This window comes from Anguilla anguilla, chromosome 17 (assembly GCF_013347855.1).
Source record: "Anguilla anguilla isolate fAngAng1 chromosome 17, fAngAng1.pri, whole genome shotgun sequence".
NCBI lineage: Eukaryota > Metazoa > Chordata > Actinopteri > Anguilliformes > Anguillidae > Anguilla > Anguilla anguilla.
Genome location: NC_049217.1, coordinates 12,064,768 through 12,084,095, shown reverse-complemented (window position 1 = coordinate 12,084,095; position 19,328 = coordinate 12,064,768). Strand labels below are relative to the sequence as shown.

General features: G+C 41.7%; 1 protein-coding gene across 3 annotated transcripts in view; it reads right to left on the bottom strand.

The window, feature by feature from the left end:
* The window catches only part of baiap2l1b (BAR/IMD domain containing adaptor protein 2 like 1b), a 31,524-nt gene extending 12,738 nt beyond the window's left edge, over positions 1 to 18,786 (bottom strand). For all 3 annotated transcript variants that reach the window (XM_035396941.1, XM_035396942.1, XM_035396943.1), the window contains exons 1-5: positions 18,332 to 18,786; positions 12,523 to 12,598; positions 12,095 to 12,181; positions 1,877 to 1,938; positions 389 to 460 (exon numbers count right to left, since the gene is read on the bottom strand). In XM_035396941.1, the coding sequence (XP_035252832.1) occupies positions 389 to 460; positions 1,877 to 1,938; positions 12,095 to 12,181; positions 12,523 to 12,598; positions 18,332 to 18,382 (348 nt within the window). In that variant the 5' untranslated portion in view covers positions 18,383 to 18,786. The remainder of the gene's footprint in view (positions 1 to 388; positions 461 to 1,876; positions 1,939 to 12,094; positions 12,182 to 12,522; positions 12,599 to 18,331) is intronic.
* Positions 18,787 to 19,328: the final 542 nt, after the last annotated feature.

Sequence of the window (19,328 nt, the reverse complement as noted above, 5' to 3'; positions counted from 1 at the left end):
ACAGACTGTCTGGGAGGGTATCGATTACTGTAAATAATGTTCTTTTGTATAGTGTTGACTGTTGGCAGACATACTCTTTCTGCAGAAATAAAAACTCTTGTAATTGGATGTAGTGTGAATTGATTTGCTGACTGGATAGCCTCTCTATTTCAAGACAAGGGTAGACTTTTTTCCTGCAACTCCACAGTTAGAATGAACATTCCTGTGCATTCACGTGTTCAAATGCGCATACATTCCCCAGTGAAAATGAACACGCATTCCCATGTGAACATACACATGTTCACAGCTGAAGGACTCCTCTGCACATTCACCTGTGGGTGAACACACTGTACGTGCACATGAGATCAAGAACAAATACACATCCACGCGTGACAGCGAACATACTCACATTCATGTATTTCACATCCATGTCTGTCTTCTTCTCCAGCTCTGTGATGATCTCTTTGTGAAATATTTTGAACTGTAAACAAGCGGAGAATGTGGAAAGAACCAACATAAGGGAGGGAGAATGCAGCAGTGCTGTAATATACAGTAGTAATGTACAGCAGTTATGTACAGAGCAGCTGTGGAGCATGATGGCTAAGGAATTGGGCATGAAGCTACTTAACCTGAATAGCCTCAGTAAAATATCCATCTGTATGAATGCACTGTATGTCAAAATGTAATGTGCGTAAGTCTCACTGGATAAGCGCGTCTACTAAATGCCTAAGTGTAATGTAGTATACAGTACAATACAGAACAATACACTATAATGCAATTCTGTTCGATCAAAATCGGCAGCTATCTTCAAAACAAAATCAACACAAACCACATTCATGGAGTTAATAGCAATGTCTTGGAAAACAGACTGTCTCTGACCGTCCAAGGTTATTCTTCAGAAAGACACTGAAAAGATTTTGTTTGGACTAACATTGTAACAAACGGTCATCGGGTCGTGGGGCTGCATCATCCCGTGGCAGATAAAGTTTGCAGAGTAACTTACAGCGAGAGAATATTCTGTGTTTAAGCTTGTCTGTGAGGTAAAGCCTGGAAAGACACTTGATTAGTGTAAATATGGCTGTTGTGTAAGCTTGGGGGCAATAGTGACTCAGCCCAGTGATGCAGGGAATGCCCACGGTTACCACGGTACGGTTACCATGGTTCCCATGGTTCCACTGCTGGCTCTGTGGTTCCGTAGTGCGAGGCAAAGCCCATCCTTCCCTGATGCCATGTCCTGGATTCTTGCCTCCACTAGAGTTTCTTTACCATACCTTGCGGCGTATGCGTATGCGTGCATTATGGTCATACATGAGAGTGAGTGTGTGTATGTGTTTGACAGTGTGTGTATATGCATTCATATTTGTGTATGTATGTGTGTGCATATGTGTACATGCTTGCTTGTGTGTTTGTGTGTGTGTGTGTATTGGGGATTGGATGTCATTGTGCCCCCTCGATAGTTCTCCTCTCTCCCACAGTGCATATTTAACTTCAGCATGTTCTTCAGAAATCTTGCTGGCATCTCTACAAAAGGCCTAAAACATCGACTCTTTTGTGTGTAATTGTTTTACAACATAACAGCAAGCAGTGCCTGCCCTACCATATGAGAATGTGCTACAGTATCTATCCCATGGTCACTGATAAAAGAGTGGGCTTTACTGCTGAATCACCACGGCAACAGTGTCAAACATATCAAAGTTCGGGGGATAAAGTGTTGCCATCCTGGTGAATTTGTTGCCAGATTTATACCCGTTTTTGCTTGACAGATTTACTAGCACTGGCCACAGTATGAAAAAAGTTTCCCAACTTTACAGACAAAAAAGAAAATGTCTTGATGTCAAAAATGTACTTTTCTATTCATTTTTTGGTATTAAGAAACCCAGGGAACTAGAACACTCACATTCTCCTCTAACTCTAAGTGGATCTTCTTGTGCGCTTCAGAGATCTCCATTAGCACAACACCTGAGAAGATAAGAAACATCAGTGAAACACTTAAAGAACATTTAAATAACATTCCCTGTGCAAGCATTATTTCAGTCGATTGCATGGAGATAAAGCTTAGGATCGGATGATCGGCAATCAACTGGAACCACATAATCTATTCACCTACAAGACATTCGTAACTTGAGTATCATTGTACTGCTATCTTACAGCACAGAACATGTCCTACCACAGTACTGTAAATGCCCCTTAATGAAATTGATGTAGGAATAAAATAAACTGGAATGTATCACTTCATCAGTAGAGAGCCAGTACTCTCCATGTTAAGAATTTTGAAGAAATTCTGTTCCATGCTTCTCCTGTCACTTGGGAGACGTTCCTCAGAGACACCAAAGAAGGAAACGCTGACTGTACCGAGCAGCACAGGGTTACCTTCCACCTTCTGTGATTCACTCTTCCAAGAGACCGTTTTCCGGAAGTGCCCTTCTTTAAGCTGACTAAACGCATGATTCATCTTATTTAAACAACTCTCGTTTCTCTTAATAGCCAGTTTTCAAAATAACTGTCAGAAAAAGGTTACTGCTGGTATTATTACAGTGTAATGGCATCTATTGCAAACTACTTTAAGATTTTTTTTAACTTTACAAACAAACAAAAAAAAATGCTTGAAAATCGTTTAGACATTAGTGCAGCTCCTGTACATTGCTGATATTTTGAAAAAAAGACGATTTCTCCAATATTGAAAGCAAAATTATTTAATACGAATGCACATTTTGACTGGTAGCATGCTGAAAATGTTCAGGGATTTTCAGGGAGTGTTTTCAAATACTTACTTGCACATAAAAAAATATTTTAATTAACTATTTGACCCAGGTGAGTGATTACAGCCTTTATGCACCCTCCCACCCGGGTACTAAAGCAGTGCAGAGGAAGAAGACCCACATATCCTCAGACCACAGGATTTGCACTTTGCCTGCGGTTCAGCCTGTTTTGTTTAGCCAACATATCATTGGCCCGGACATTATGTCTCTAGGCAACTGGGAAGATTATAAAAATATGTCTAATGAGGCACTGAGCCAGGTGACAGGAGCACAGTTTGAAGTTCTCTCAAGGTGATCACCTGTTTGCCATATTATCTTTACTACACAGCCTTGCATAACAAAACAAGTCCAACACTGAGGTGGCAGAGAAGGTCATCCCAGCCCCCAATGAATATTTGCCTGGAATGGTCTGCCAATGGTTTAGACTTGAGTCTATGATACATCTGTTGTAACAAAAGGGTTATTATTGTTCAGGACTAAAAGAAACAGGGTAGCTTTGACAAATAATTTATCATTTAGATCAGGACAAGCTTGCCATTTTAAATTGTGAGGATAACCACCAGGTCAACTGTATTTGTCAAGTGAAAATAAAGGCACAGATTCTGAGTGCTCCACTTGGAATTTGAGCCTGCAATCTGAGTTACACACCCAGCATTGTCCCCCATTATACTCTCATGTTGTACACACATATATCTTAAAATGGTTTACGTCGACCTGTTATAAGGCCAACCCAATTCGAGCATCCTTATTCAAGTGGAAAACCAACTCCGCAAATCTGAACAGAGGTTAATGTCATTAATGGAGTTTGTCCTGACTAACTCCACCCTTAGAACCTGCTGTGTTATCTCTCTAAGAGCTAATAGGCTTTAGCTGGGGTGTCTTTCCACCTGATCACCACCACCATTTCAAATCCCCTCCCTCAACTAACTTAATATAGATTTTCATTGCATATAATACGCATTGCATATAATAATGCTTTTATTGCATATAAATTACTGCATCTTATATTTACTCAAGATAACTCTTATCACCTGACAGTCTCCCATTTAAAGTTTTAAAATATTCTAATATTGGTGGCTGCTTGGTAGCTTTCTCTGTAAAAGTGTGAGCACCAGGGTCTCGGATCAAATCCGGCTCGTACCAGAGCCGACTATGCCCGGCAGCCCTGCATGGGTGGTGCCCAATCATCGCCCAAGGGATATATGAGAGGGATTTGGTTGGTGGGGATAACAGTGGCCATTGCTCGAGCGACATCTGGGTGCCCTTGGCTCACTCTCTGTACACGTGTATGATTGGGTCTCCTCCATCCTTGCTCTGAACATGCAGCTAGTAGTCTCACATTGTCTCATACTGCAATGTGAAAAGAAGCATCTGGCTGGCACCATGTGTTTTGTAGGGGAGCCATTAATTATTTTCACTCTCCGAAGCTGGCAGCAGGGGGCTTATATGAGCACGCTTGTACATAGTTTGTGAATCGGACATTCCAAATTCTGGATTAGAGATGCAAAATCTATTAAGAAAAACAATTCCTGGTTATTTCCAGTTAAGATTTCTACTGGCATGATCACACTGACTTTTAACACCGATGCAGGCTGTATTAATTGCACTGACAGGGTGTAATGGGTATGTGCTGTTGCATTGCCTTGGATTCATTGTGATGACCAGATCTCTGGAGTGAGATCACAAAGCGCTGACTCAGGACTCCAGCACCTGCTGCTCAGATGGCTGAGTCAGAGGAACACCAGTGCAGTCTGTATCACATTGTATTAATCACAGAAAAATGTTTGAAGCGAAGTGTTATTTTCCACAAGTAAGAAACTCACAGATCAAATGTAATGGAATTTCCCATTAATAAAAAAAAAAAACTGAATTCACATTTGTTTTTCGCAAAGACATGCCCCTACATTACACAAAATATCATGGAAAACTCAATAACTTAAACTATAACAATTACATATAGCTATTCTTTCCAGAAACAAATACTTAAAGACGTCATCTGTCCAACTTGGTAAAAACAGGAGCAGTGGTATTCCTGGACGTAACTTAGTTCTTCTCATGATGAGCATACAACCAGCAGGAAACTAACTTTTTTGTCCACAGGCCACAGTGGCTGGTGTACCCCAAAATTCATGAGCCGATTTCAGTGATATACCAGACAACTACGTATCCAGAATAGAACAGGCCTTCCAGATAATGGGTAGTTGTTAAACTTACCACTCACAGATAAAGGTGGCTGGTGTTAATTTCCCACCCTGCATACAATCAGCTAACAACATTAAGTAGCCAAAGCTAAGACATCAAAAATGTGAATTTACACGATATATGTAACGTTATATACATTTACATTTAGCTAGCTAGCTATATCAAATTAGCTAGACAGTTAGCTAAGTCTAACTAGCCAGACATGAGAGTTGCCATGAAGATCCTAGCTACTAAAAAGCTGTAATTAGCTATCTAGCAGATAGCAAAGAAGTGATAGACAACCTAACATGAGTAAAACTGGCTAGCCATATGGTTTCACCCTTGCTTTACTGGATCTGACACGTTATTTACTTGCCAATTTCCTGCTTGCCACATCAGAGTCAGTGTATGACAGAATGGCTACAGTCTGAAGGGTTTACATTTGAAGAAAACAAAAGGAAGCCTTCAACCCACACTGGCTGTTCCTAACTGGGAAACATGGTGCAGGATCAGTAATGCTATGGGCAGCCATTTCATGGCGGTCCATTGATTCTGTAGAGTCGTATAGCAGCCAATGAATATAAATCTATGTTATAAGACTAGGTGCTCGCTGTGGTTCAAACAATGTCCCCTCATGGTGTCCCCATATTCCAAGATGGCAATTCCCACATAAGGCACTGTTCAACTAACTCAGGAGTGGAAAGTACCTTTCCACCTTCTTCATCCTTCAAAGAACTGGAGGCATTTATTCATAAAGAATGCCCTAATATCCAATCACACACAGTTCAGAACTTGTATAACAGCATTCCAAGAAGGACTGAAGCTGTTCTGAAGGCAAAGGGCGGCCCTACGTGTTATTAGGTTACTCGATATTCATGCATTAAGTGTTTCCAACCCTGTACATACAGTAGAAAATAATTATAGACATCCCATCCTTTACTCTACCCACAAAATTAAACTAAAGGAAGTTCTTCTCTCTCTATATGAGTTCTGTGTCATTATTTACACCCATATGGTGTTGCTTATTATGGATACTGCTCAGTCTTTTGTACAGTACCCAGCGGGAAATAATTACCTGATTGACATGAGAGACCTAAAATAGTCTTAAAGAAAAAGACGCAGGATGTAAAAAGGTGTACATTGTGCTGTGGTTCACGTCTCATATTGCAACTGTAGCCATTCAAAGGGGGATTGACAGTACCTGGGAAAAAGGGTCACATTACTATTTAAACATGTACTGGGGTAACTAATTATGCTGCTGTGTTACTTGTGGTCATGCTGTCTTTAACCTCACTGTTACGTACCCTGTCAGTGAGCCTGGACAGGGTCAGAGTGAGTTACACCGTCCTTAGGTCAGATGTGGATCCCCCAACTGGTAGTCACCTGATTCCTATAGGTTTTAGGTGAGGGGGTGTGCTTACTTATTCTACAAAACATCTTAAGCACAGGTGTCAAACTTCAAACCTGGGGGGCTGCAGTGTCCGCTGGTTTTCGGGGTGTTCTTGGCACCAGTGGTCAATTTAAGCCATTGATCGGCTAATGAATCCATATACCTTGTTCTCAAGGCCTTAATTGGCAGCTGATTGAAAGGAAACCACAAAAAAACCTGCAGATACTGCGGCCCTCTGGGAATTGTTTGACACCCCTGATCTAAAGTCTGAAAACAAAACAGTGAAATCCTCGCTACCTAGCAACTCCTTCTGGTCTATTGTAAATTGCAGTAAATTGCGGGGCCACATATGAAAAGTTTTCCTCTGACTCTGCTCTATATCTTGACTGTTGTCTGCAATGTGTCAAGAAGAAGCTGGTGACACCACATGTTTCAGAGACTGTGGTTGTCTACACTCTTCTGAATCGACAGTGGGGTTTCGCAGCACAAACGCAGCTGCTGGCGATTGCACATTCCACATTGGGGTGGGGATTGAGTATACTCAGCCCCGTGTTGGGCGCCAAATTTATTATTTTAAAAAGTCCATCACTTTTAGAGTATGCACTGCCCCACCAATCGACATGTCATATGGATGGATTTATCTGCTCACCAGCATCTATCATCAGCCCTGTTCAATTAACATAAAGATCTGCGTATCTGTGCAGCATCTTTGGCGAGTCAATGTCCGTGAGCAAGCAAGCATCGAGTTCTGCCAATCTTCCAGCAGCACATCTGGTGTGATTAGAGCCGTCGCTCAGGAAACAGAGGTGAGCTGCTGCCTGTTATCTTTCCCACCGTCAGACACCTCGATCAAAAACTCCTTTTATCTCTCACCGCTAGCGCAAACATTCAGAGCAAATCTCTCAATTTCACCATGATCAGCAGTCCGTCCAACTATTTCAGACTGTGATAAACCAGCCCTGGTCAGAAAGCAATAAAGCAGTGATATTAAATTTATTTGAACATTATTTATTCATCCAGCACAGTGTGTGACTTGACGTGTGAGTTAACACAGGCATGACACAGAATGTTCATGCAGGACCAAACACAAGAACCGACGCTTCTGGGCTTTTGTGGTGTTTCGGGTGTGCCTTCTTGGTGCTTCAAGCCCACACCTGGCCTTTCTAATTCCCTTTGGTCCTCGTCAAGCCAGTTGATCAAGGAGTGCAGTAAGTGTCAAGCCAAAGGCTACCATAGGTGCCTCGCTATCATAATACGGACATCTTTCAATGGTAGCACGATGCTAGCATCAGGGAAACAGTGTTATTATTCACTCCAAAAAATCTCCAGCTCATTATCCAGGCCCTGTCCTCTCTGGACCACTGTTACTCTCTCACTGCTTGTGTTCCAGAAGCTGCCGCCTAGGTACTGCTGCTGCTAGTCTCGTCTACAATCAGCCAAAATACAGGCATGTCACGCCTCTCCCCATCTCCCTCCCCTGGATACTGGTTATGGCCCGAGTAAAGTACAAATCTATATTCCTAGCCTGTGGTGCAGCAAGATGGACATCATCATTTTATAAAAAACTACAGACAAAGGCTCTGATATCGATAATGTGCAAATATCTTATGCAATCTAAAATGATCAATAAACGCAAAGCCATGATTCTAATACTGATGCAAATACAATAATTATTTGAAAACAACATTCAATCTTTTGCAGCTATCCTTTACATCACAAACTAAATTAAGACACATAATATTTGTACAGTACATGCAGTGCTTGCAGAGAGTTTGCACATTTTGATGCGAAAACCATTACAAGTTGATTGCAACCAAACCGTGTGCCAAAATAGTTTGTGTTTAGCTGAATCACACAAGAACGAATGGAATCCCCACTGTTCTTCAATTGTTTTCGGTTGACAGGTCCTATTGCCCTACCAAGTCATTACGCACACGCAGTATCTGTAACACTGTCACGTTAGAGGGCAGGTCGCACCTCCACAGCCTGCAATGACGTGACTGCGTTTCTATAACAAATTCAGTCACCTGATGGGGAAACGGTATAAGGTCACAGCGCTTGACGTCGCCAGATTTGTGAAAGGGATCACTAGGCACACACAGCTGCACTTACCGTGCCGATCTGTTCTGAGCAAGCTCAATTAGAAAAGGATTGTATGGTCTACTGAAACCCTTGCCGCCAACCTGCCAAGCCTGTTCCATGAGCTCCGCGTAATGCCACACCCACTGCACGTGCTGACCCCAAATGAAACCGCACTAAGCCTATGAACCAGCCAGTGTGGCTGGTGCAGCACCGAGGCATGACAGCGTGTTTATTACAGTGCTCCGTTTGTGGTGTTTACACTGACACACTTTCGCTTGTGTTGTAATCAATTCCTAGCTCACTGTGCACGGTGCGTTTCAAGTCGATCCTTTAATGCCGTCTGCTTAATAAATAGCCTATATGTAAATGTCAATGGAAGCAGTTTGATTCAGGAGACTCGCCAAATGAGCAGCTTGGCATCAACAAGCCCAAAGGAATGGTGCACCTGCTGGACGGTCTTTGGCTTTCCTTTCAGGGAGGATTTGTGGGATCTGTAGTCCATATGCTTGGGACCGTGGGACTAAGTGAGGGAAGGCCTTCAGAGTTCCCAACCAATGAGAGAGAAAGGAAACAACACAACAAGAAAACCCCACCATATAATGCCCATGAATATGAAATTTTAAGGGTGCCTGAGGAATTTTTTTTAGGAAACAATAAATTGTGCTTCCTACCATTTCTGGACTACATTTTACATTGTAATATTTTAAATCATTTTTTTCTCTTCAGCCCAGAGCAATTTACCTAAGGGATTTTGTCCTGATGCTGTATCAGCTAGATGAAACATACGCTATGTTTGCAAACAATTTTATCGTACAGTCAACGGACCCAAAACGAACACACAGATTAGTCGTGTAAGAAGGTCAGATGGAGGAGATCCTATTGCGAAGCTCATTCAGATTGAGATTGCAAGCATGCCTTTACAAAGCACGGCAGGTGTTTTATCACGGGGCAGTGTCAATATTTCACAACCATATGCCCTAATCTCAGGTATGTGTGGAAAACAGGCAGGTAAAGTCCAAATTCTTTCTTGTGTTATCTCTGTTTCTGTAAGGAATGTGAAAGTGTGTCATATTTACAATGGAGTGATGGCTGGGCTTTTTCCTTATCTCATATTCCTGAGCCCAAGTGCACAAGAGGGCCACAAGACAAACGGTTTCTCTCGGATAGAAGATTACAGAAAACACAAATACATGCATCCAGACAGACTCAGATTTTACCCTCAGACTAATCCAATCTCCTGTCCTGCTCTAACATGTCGTAGCAATTTTAACATGAGGAGAGATATGCCCAGTTGTAATGTGTTAGCAGAATAAAAGCTTTGCTTAATTAACATTTAAAAAGTTCAGTAGGCTGCATTTTGTACATATCTTGTGTTAAGGTGGGGTAACTGGGGAGGCACAGTGTTACCTGTGCTCTGTTTTTCAAAAATGCAGCATGGCCGATTCCCTCCCCAATTTGGAATGTGCAGTTAGTGATTTACAGCAATGTCACATCCATGTAGCAATCTCTACAGCCAATTCGATTCAGAGGGTAGACATCCACAGTTCTTCTTTGAAACATGTGGTGTCGCTGGCCTGCTGATGCAAACAGTGCAGCCCACAGGTCAAGCTCGCATAGAACAGAGTTGGAGGAAACGCTACATGTGCATCTTCGGCAGGCAGACCCAGGGCACGTGTCCAACCGAAGGGGTTTGCTACCAAGCGATGAAACACGGACTGTGAACAAGCTGAACCCTCTTGTCCCCGGGCAAACTGATTGCCAATTGTGCATTGCCCCTGCAAGGCTGCACAGTTAGCTCTGGTGCTCTCCGGATCATTAACTGTGCTTTATATGATAGCGCTTCCTTTTTTCTATGTAGAAAGTTAACCTAGCAGCTCTCACACAGCCTACACTGCTAGGGCGGCCAGATTTAGAATTTGTCAAAACATGCACAGCTGGAAGCTTGAATGCGAACGAGGAGGGGAGCTGCTGAAACCAATGATGAAGCGGGGGGGTGGGATGCTCTCATTGGGGGGGGGGGGGGGTGGGATGCTGTCAGGACCAATAGAAAACCGGGGGGGCGAGGGGTATTGTGGTTGTTATTGCTATCAGAACCTCTGATGGACTGGGCGCTTAGCTATCTAAACAGATTACTGACCGGTGGTTGAGATGCAAATTCAGAACAAACTAACAGTAAATTCTTTCAATCCCTGACCCGACATTACATTATCTGGTCGAGACCGCAAACTGGACCTGTACAAATAGTTTGAACAGGCATCTGGCGACCCTATAAACTGCTAAATAGGCGCTGCACAAGACATGGCAAACGCAGACATGTAACAAGAGGGGTAGCCAAACTCTTCGATAGCTGAATTGAAAGCTCCAACTCACAGAATATCAACACAGACCCTCAGTAACCTGTCCTGTCCAACAACATGGCCAGGGACTGATGTGACATCACTGTGCATTCAATGCTACAAAGCATTCAGTGTGACAGAAAATTCCTGATGCATAATGCAAGTGTGACACAAGAAACCTGTACCCAGAAACTGCTATTGCTCCCAAAACAAACGCATTAATGTGAAAGTATTTTGATTGCAAACAGACCAAATGACCCAGCAAATAACCTCACAGAACAAAAAAGTTTTCACAATAAAATGTGCTTTTGGAGGTGTAGCATGCAAACGCAGTTGATCTGTACGCTGTTATATAGTCCAGTCACTCAAAAGCAGTGGAGGAGAGGGTGGGGTAGAAACAGAAAGGAGAATGGCAATGGAATGAAAGATCATTTGAATGACTCATTTACACATTGCACACCAACATTTGCATGAAAGGGCATTAAACTGGATTATGCACAAGGAAATAAAATACTAGCATGCATCACTTCCCCTTACAAATGAATGGACATACTCAGTAAAATGTCCAGTGTTAATAAATTTAAAATTTAACAGAGTATAAATGAGACCAGTAGGGACCACGTGTACTCTGTAAGAGTTGATTTAACACTAAACATTTAACTGTTTATGAATTTCACATAACGAATCATGAAATGATGTATTATGTATTGTGTATTGTGCTTAGTGCTAAGGTGTGACTCAGGTATGCTGAGGAATGCTGTGAGGTCAGAGGGATACTATGCAACTCCTGATACTGAGCATGTCTTCAGCGCCTGATCAGTGTGCAGCTGCAGCAGTTTTTGTGCAGATTCTCCCCTGCTTTTTCTCATTTTCTCCATGCCTAGACATGTTTACAGGCCTGTCTCCTTCCTTCCACATCCTCCATTAATTAATAGCACAGGTGAACTTGTGTGCATCTCCCCCCAAGCACATGCTGCCAACCTAACCTGATGATCTAGCAGCTCAGTTGCACAGCCGTTGGCTTGGAGGACTGCATGTCCAGGGGACACGCCAGAGCACTGAGTGCCAGTGCTTCAGCCAGACGCAGCACTCAGGATGGCAGACCTTCAATAGCCTTAAGGGTCTTACAGATTCACTACACAGGCCTGTGGTCCATCTCTCCCATGATTGTTCCCAGGCTTTATCTAACTAATCAAACAAAGCATGTACAATAATACCTGATTTCCGTGTTCAGTTTCTATCTCCTGAGGAGGACTAAAGAAGAGGAAGAGGAGTAGAACAGGGGAAGGAAGGGGAAGGAGGAGACAGGTGAGGAGGAAGAAGAAAAGGAGGAGGAGAGCTGGGTATCTCCTGCAGCATATTCTTACCCAGTTCCCTGGAGACTGGTGACACTGCGGCATTCTCCCCTATTTTTGACACGGCCTCAAAGTACGTTTTTCCTGCAAGGTTCATGGCTGTACGTGGAGGAAATTCATAAAAAAAGATTGTGTACCATCACAGCATGACTTCGACTTATTTACATTCCCTTAAAATGCTATTTTAATGTTATCTATTACACTGTAGTGCACTTGCAATAAATAGCGTAGTTGTCAGTTTTCCTGAACATTTTTGGTGATAATTTTGGCAGTTATTATCATCAATGCTAAATTCACAAATTAACAGCAATTTGACATCGACACCCCCACCCTGCTCTGCCCTCCAGTCCATCCCACCCAAACAACAGCTGGAATGTAAAATAATTAGTATAAGTAGTCTGCTTTTCGGCATTCCGGAACAAAAAGCTTGAACCACTCACCACCCACTGCCTTCTCATAGTTTTTTCCCAGGGTGACCAGGTTCCGTAGCCCGGGGTTGAACTGTTCCATAACATTCTGGGTTCGGTCGGAGGAGTGGAGAAGAGGGAAGACACAAAAAGACAAAAGAAGAAAAAAAAAAAACCATATCAGTCATCAGATTAAATCTTTCTGCCTCTTAAGATCTCACAACTGAGTGTGAACAGTCCTGCCAATATGAAGGTTTCTCACTGTCAATGACAGCTGGGCTCGGTGGGCTCACTACACACGTACTGCCATTGTACACCATGTCATTAACTCAGTATGTGTATGCACCACCTTAATTAGCCTGATATTACTGCTTCATAAAGTATTAATTAATGAATTTGGTGCTTCCTCATGGATGATGTAAAGTGATGTAACCCTTGTAGAGCAAAAACATCATTTAATTATTATTTAGCCAGACACTTCTATGCACAGAATATCAATACTCTTAAAGGGCCTTAATAATATTTTCTTCTTCCTGGTGGCATGGGCAGGGACCGATGTGACATCACCATGCAGTCTCCTAAGCCCTGCCCCTGGCCTACTGGTAACCATATCAACTCCTGACTGGCTTTTGTGACTGGATTGTGGGTGGAGCCAAATTGGACTGGAAACTGAAGTGAGGGAGGCGGCCTGATTCCACTTGGCAGAGGAGGGGCATTAGTGACCAAATGGTTATGAGTGGTTTAAATAGTGATAACACCAAGTAGACGTCCCAGACGTGTTGCCCTTTCCAGTCTGTCTCTTGATTAATTTATTTATCCAGTTGAGACCCCTGCTCATTTGAAGTTATTCTCAGTGGATTTTACTTGAATGTTGACTTGGCTCTTTGCCGAAATGGCACAAAATGAAAATATTGTATTACTTGCCTCAGGAATAATTATGCCTGATTATGAAGTCGGAATATTCATTGTTCATTGCAGAACAAATTCTGACATAATACAACCTTTTTGTTTTAATAGAGTAAGAATAATCTCTGGCCCAACACTAAATAAAAAAACTCAGTTTATGCCGCTTATATTGGAATATTTTTGGCTGTATATCAAAATATTTCTCCAAATTTCAGGACTTAAACTGTGTTTCATATTGTTCTTTCTTTGTCAAAATAACCATATTGTCATTTAGAAACTGAATGTCACACAGTGTTGTACAGTGGACATTTTCTGAAGGGAATCAAAAATCCTGTCAGAACTAGAAAATACTGTATGTTCTGGGGTTCATTTTCAAGCACTGATCAGAGATCTGTTTTATTGAATAGGAGCAAGAGAGAGGCAAAAGAGAGGCAATCTCGGTATGACAAGATTCAAGTGTATCAGGCCAAATGACAGAGCACCATGGGCACTTTACTTCAATCACTTGTTGTTGAATAAAGCATTTTCCTTCCTTTTTTATGCATGAATAATTAAATAAATAAAACAGAAGATCATCAACCAACATCCATGGCACAGATGTAAATACAAATAATTGAAAGTTGAACATATATGTGCTGAAGGAAAAAGAAAATACAGATTTACAAATATTTTATGACTACAATGATCATTTGATGCATAAATAAGGATTGTTTTATTTTATTAAAATTAAAATTATTTTTATGTAGGTAAATTGCTTTTCATATCGATGAGGACGCCACGGAACTTGTTTAGGGTAACCCAAGTTCTAGCATTTCGGATTTCGAGACATTTCGCCGTTAATTGTGCAAAAGCATTGATCGATCAATGCATACCATTAAAAACGACAACACGGGCAAAAACGAAAAACGCTAGAAACGTGGGTCTAGCGTAGTGACGTCATCTTTTGTACAGGACAGGACGCCTTTTTGCTTATACCAAGCACGCACGCGCGTCCTGTGAAAGGTAAAGAGTGTTTGATAGCAGTTTGGAGGAATGCATCCGTTTCGTAGTTCAGGTAAGTTTTCTGTGTGAAATATCACAAACATCCCCCTTTCTACACAAGATGAAATACAATTAATCATATGTCTCTAGAAAAAAAACGCATTTTGCAGTGCAACATGTCTACCAATTAATAAGTCTAGACATAAAGTTGGTATAAATCAAGGCATTCACTAAAACCGCGGCTACTGGCCTTAAAGTTACAGCGAAAGTAAGCGGCTTTATGAAACTCATAGATTGTTGTCACTAATTGGAACTTGATAATTAGCCTGCGTTTGAACTTGAAGTGAAAAAAAAAAACATTTTCATTTCAAAGTTATCATCAGCTAAAATATGTCAGTTGTAATATTCGAATGAAACGAGCTGGGTTTATAAACGCTAGATTGGTAGGCTATTATATTCTCAGACCGGGATTTAGTTTCTTCTTTAAACAGCCATTAGTGCGTTTGAAGTGCAATGCGCTACTACATGTCGGTAGGCATGCTTGCCCTACTCGTAGCTCTGTCTGCACATCCTCATTGTGACCAGGAATCTGTATTTCCTGGGGCTCGGTAATGCAAACCGCCTAGGGCAGTTTTCAGGTGCATTCCCTGCAATTCCCCTGGCTTGTGGAAGAGGTCCGAACGATCAGTCAGAACCTGACGGCCTATGGCGCATCACATAGAAGCATTCTCGTCAAAGTATCGTTCATTTAGTTTTGCACAGGTATTGTTACACATAAATTACTAATAAAATTGTTCAATAAAAAATTAAACAATTATAAAAAATTTAAAAAATCAAATATGGGTCCAAAGAATTCACCATTTCAAACAACCTCCTGAACACACTCCCAGCCAGTCCTGGGTCAAACAATTTTTTAAATACTTCTAACACGTTAGGCACCAGTACATTTCCTGCAGCCTACTTTTTTGAAAGAAAATCCAGTTTTGCCAATATTCTCAACAAAATTATTCTGTGTTTATAGTTTTGTAAGTAGCATGATTTTACCAGCATCTGAAGCTTTAAATTATATCATTTTGAAAAAGCATTTTACTATTGAGTTTATACCTCTGCTTTTGCTCATTACGCTCTTATTTTATGATCTGGTGTGTATGCGATTGGTTTGGGGGGGGGGGGGGGGGTGGCATATTCCTGGAGATTTTTACCCAATGCTGCATCCTAGCTGGTAGCCCATTGCTATCCCTGCAACATACGCGGCCACCACTGCTTCATTTTAACTGTGGTGCATTAACTGAGCTGCGCAGAATCTGTAAAAAATGAATAAATAAAAACTATTGTCCCCATAAAATAAATTTCTCAGGATAAATGAGTGGACTGTTAGTCCAGGCTTCCTGACACTGCTGTTGCACGTGTTATGGTAAATGACATCAGGGCCTGTAAGTGTGTGTCACAGAGTTTGAGTGCTGATCCAGGATCAGTCTTGCCTTTTTTCTCATAGTAGATGTTGACAGAATATTGATGGGCAAACCTGACCCTAGCACAGTGCCCATACTCCTTAGATGCTGTATGGATACGTGCCAGGTGTTAAGATTCACTAACGATCATGTGAACTTATTTACCACATTGTAAACGGTGCTTGCTGAAATTCCAAAATACCTATCTCTGTCATTTAGGCTACTCTTTACTGTACTGTTAGGTCGTTCAGCTTCAGCACAGAGGAACTTCAATCAATGCCTAAATCTCTCAGAAGGTATTGGGCCAGTAAATGTTTCATTTGAGTGGATGGAATTTGTCCTTTTGGGTTAAAAATGTTCAACACCCTATGAAGAATTTGACCGTTATAGCCTATCTGCAAAGTGCTATAGGCAGTGATATATATTTTTTGTTGATCTGTTATGTTGTGGTGTGCTTTAACTCTCTCCAATGGCAGCAGTAGTGTAATGCGCAGACCGTTCTGCAGGGTCAGATGGCATTTGCGATTGATGTAATGGGTTATTTCGTTACTCTAGGGCAAGATGCATTAAACCTGAGCTGCTTCCGTATCTACCTATATGCAGTGTATACCCATATAAAAGCACAATGTGCCAAACAAAGGGTATGCAAATAACCACAGATTGGGGGGTGTGATAAGCAAATGAATCATGCACCATGACAACAAACTCTGCTCTAAGTGGGAGCAAAAACGGATTCTTAATCATTTTTAAACTTTTCTTCGAAACAGAGTTATTTTGAGAGTCCATAGAAAGTTTCTTCCTGCAAGTAAAGTTTGATTTCCCCCTATGAACACTTATAGTTATAACTTTGTGTTTAATAATCAATACAACCTTAAGATTAGCTTCCAGAAAATGGAGGCGAATTAAACATGAATATATATTTTTTGTTTGACGCCCACTCGTGGCTATTTTCCCCTCTTATTTTCCACATCATAAACAGCGTTGGCTGGAACAAGTCCCAGAAAAGGAACGAAAAATCTCCCTGTCATTTCCTCGTTACTTTCAGGTCATTTAATTTGAGTGCATCAAGACCTAAGATTAACTGACATTTATGGGCAGATGAAATGTATGAAATACTTGTGAACTTTATGTGATGCATAACAAGACCAGGTTAAAACCTAGTATATGGCTGGACCTAACACACGTGATCCATCTGACCAATGGTGTAACTTCATCAGTCACTCACTCAGTCAGTCACAGACATCCGTGTTTGTAGGGCTGGCCCCGCTGTTGCAGTCCAGCCAAAAATTTGAATGTATGTAAAATAATTCCTTTGCAGTAAAAATGTCTAAATTTGGCTAAGAGTTGTGGAAAAGTTGGAGCAGTAGCCAAGTGAGGAATTGAAAATATGTGGGAAAGCAAAAATGATGTGAGTGGTAAATGCATACCCCCAACATGCTCTCTCTCTCTCTCTCTCTCTCTCTCTCTCTCTCGCTCACACACACACACACACACAGGGAGAAAGGGAGAGAGATGCATACGTATTACATATGAACAAGAAGAAAGTAAAAGTAGAATTGCATATCCAATGCATTCTCAATGGTGGATGTGTTGCCATTCAGGCGATTCATTGTAGCTGGCTGGCCTACAGTAATTAAAATAAATGAACAAATTATCTGTAATCTCATGATTAATTCAGGATGTGGATCTATGTAGACAAACCAGTTATCATATATGAAGTGTGTGTCAGATGCTTTTAAATACTTTTATTTCGAAAGGTAATCAATAATGTATTTTCAGCATTACGGTTTTGATGTAAGAACTTCGTTTACTTTTTAAAAAACATTTTGTGGACATAATTGAAGTGTGTTAAAATCTGTAGGCTTACCAATGAAACAATCATAAGCATCATAATTTGCCACACGTCCCAAGTCCAAGATAAAGAAGAGTCGCGAGTAGCACGAAACAAAACGGGCAACACAAAGTGGAATTTCAGCTAATTGTAAAATATTTCACTTTCCATTTTCTGCGGTAGGTGTGCGCGTGACTATTTGACACGGGAAGACTGGCTTATGACAAATTCATGTATTTCTTGTCTCGCGTGCTGTTACTGGGTGTGCCACGGACGCAGTGAAAAACACCTGTAGCCTAGACAAGCCACCGCCGAGGCTACAAGTTAGGCACCGCGGTCAAATACGCTCCCAAGGGACTTTAGGATCGCAGTCGTATTAAAAAGTTATTGTATTTTCGCTAGAACTTCGTTCCAAGCGTTAGTCGCTGGTTTCCATAAGTTAGGCTACAACTAATCAGCCGAAACTACCCCGTTGTCTCGCTTCTTAGTAAATCCTTTTCAAACAGATAGGACACTTTTCATTCACACATTTGACCAAAGAAGAACCTGATTAATGATATCAAAAATGAGTGGCGATAAGTTACAAATATCCCATGCGGGCGTTAATTGAAATGAACCCCATGCAATTAAAACTTTTAATCGAGAGTAAAGTAGGACAACATTAATCGCTTACCTTGTATGTACTTTCGGTGAGCTTGCTGACTTCTTCTGGATCCCTGGACATGTTTATATCCCTTTAAAGGTTTATATCCCTTTATCCTATTTCAAATGAGGAACAATCCGATGGGTTTCTCTCCCAACCGAAATAAATAAAAACAGCCACCACCAGACGAGTTGTGTGGGAACATCCAAGTCTTAAACGGTGTAAATCCCTACATAATAGCCTACCGTGCAAGTGGGGTTGAGTTTGCCTCGTTTAGGATATTTACCTCTACCCAATAAAGTATGTATTATTTCACGAGGCGACCAGCAGCAAGACTGGGGCAAGCGCGCAGTCGTACGCCTACGGGCAATGCGGATCGAGAGCTGAGCTGTCAAACGTGTGCGGCAGTGCGGAGGCAGGCAAAGGTAGGCTCCACCACCGACGTCACGCCTGCCCCGTTGCAGGCTCAGCGTTATGAAAGGCGAGTTTACACCGGTCGGATGCCGGGGTCGGGGCGCTCCCCGGAGGCAGCCCGAGTTACTCTCACCTGTCCCGAGCTTCCGGGATGCATGTGATACCTGCTAACGATCAGCAAGCAGCATTTTGGTCTTTGGGTGTAAATTAATGTACTTAGATTATGATGACTGTAATGATATGCCCTCGGTTAATCTATTTCAGTGTCTTTCCCTCATAAAACTCCACGAAGATCTTGAACAATTTAAGTTCACACACGCCTTCGTAAAGTATTTTTGGGAACAACCGCCAAGCTTCTTATGCGCTGTACGTTTACTTAATTTTGTTCCAAGATACATTTTGACAAAGATAATACGAGGCTTTAAAAAAAAAACCCAAGCGTTTCCATGGAAACCACAGCCACTCATTCAGATGTTTAGGCTACGTTGTGTGCAGAAGTACGGTGGCTCTGAAGTGCAAAACACAAAAATAAAATGCGAAAACTTGTGGCCCTGAAATGCAGATGCAGCTTACCCCAGAAAGTGACTTATCGCTTTAACAGAGCTGCTAGTTT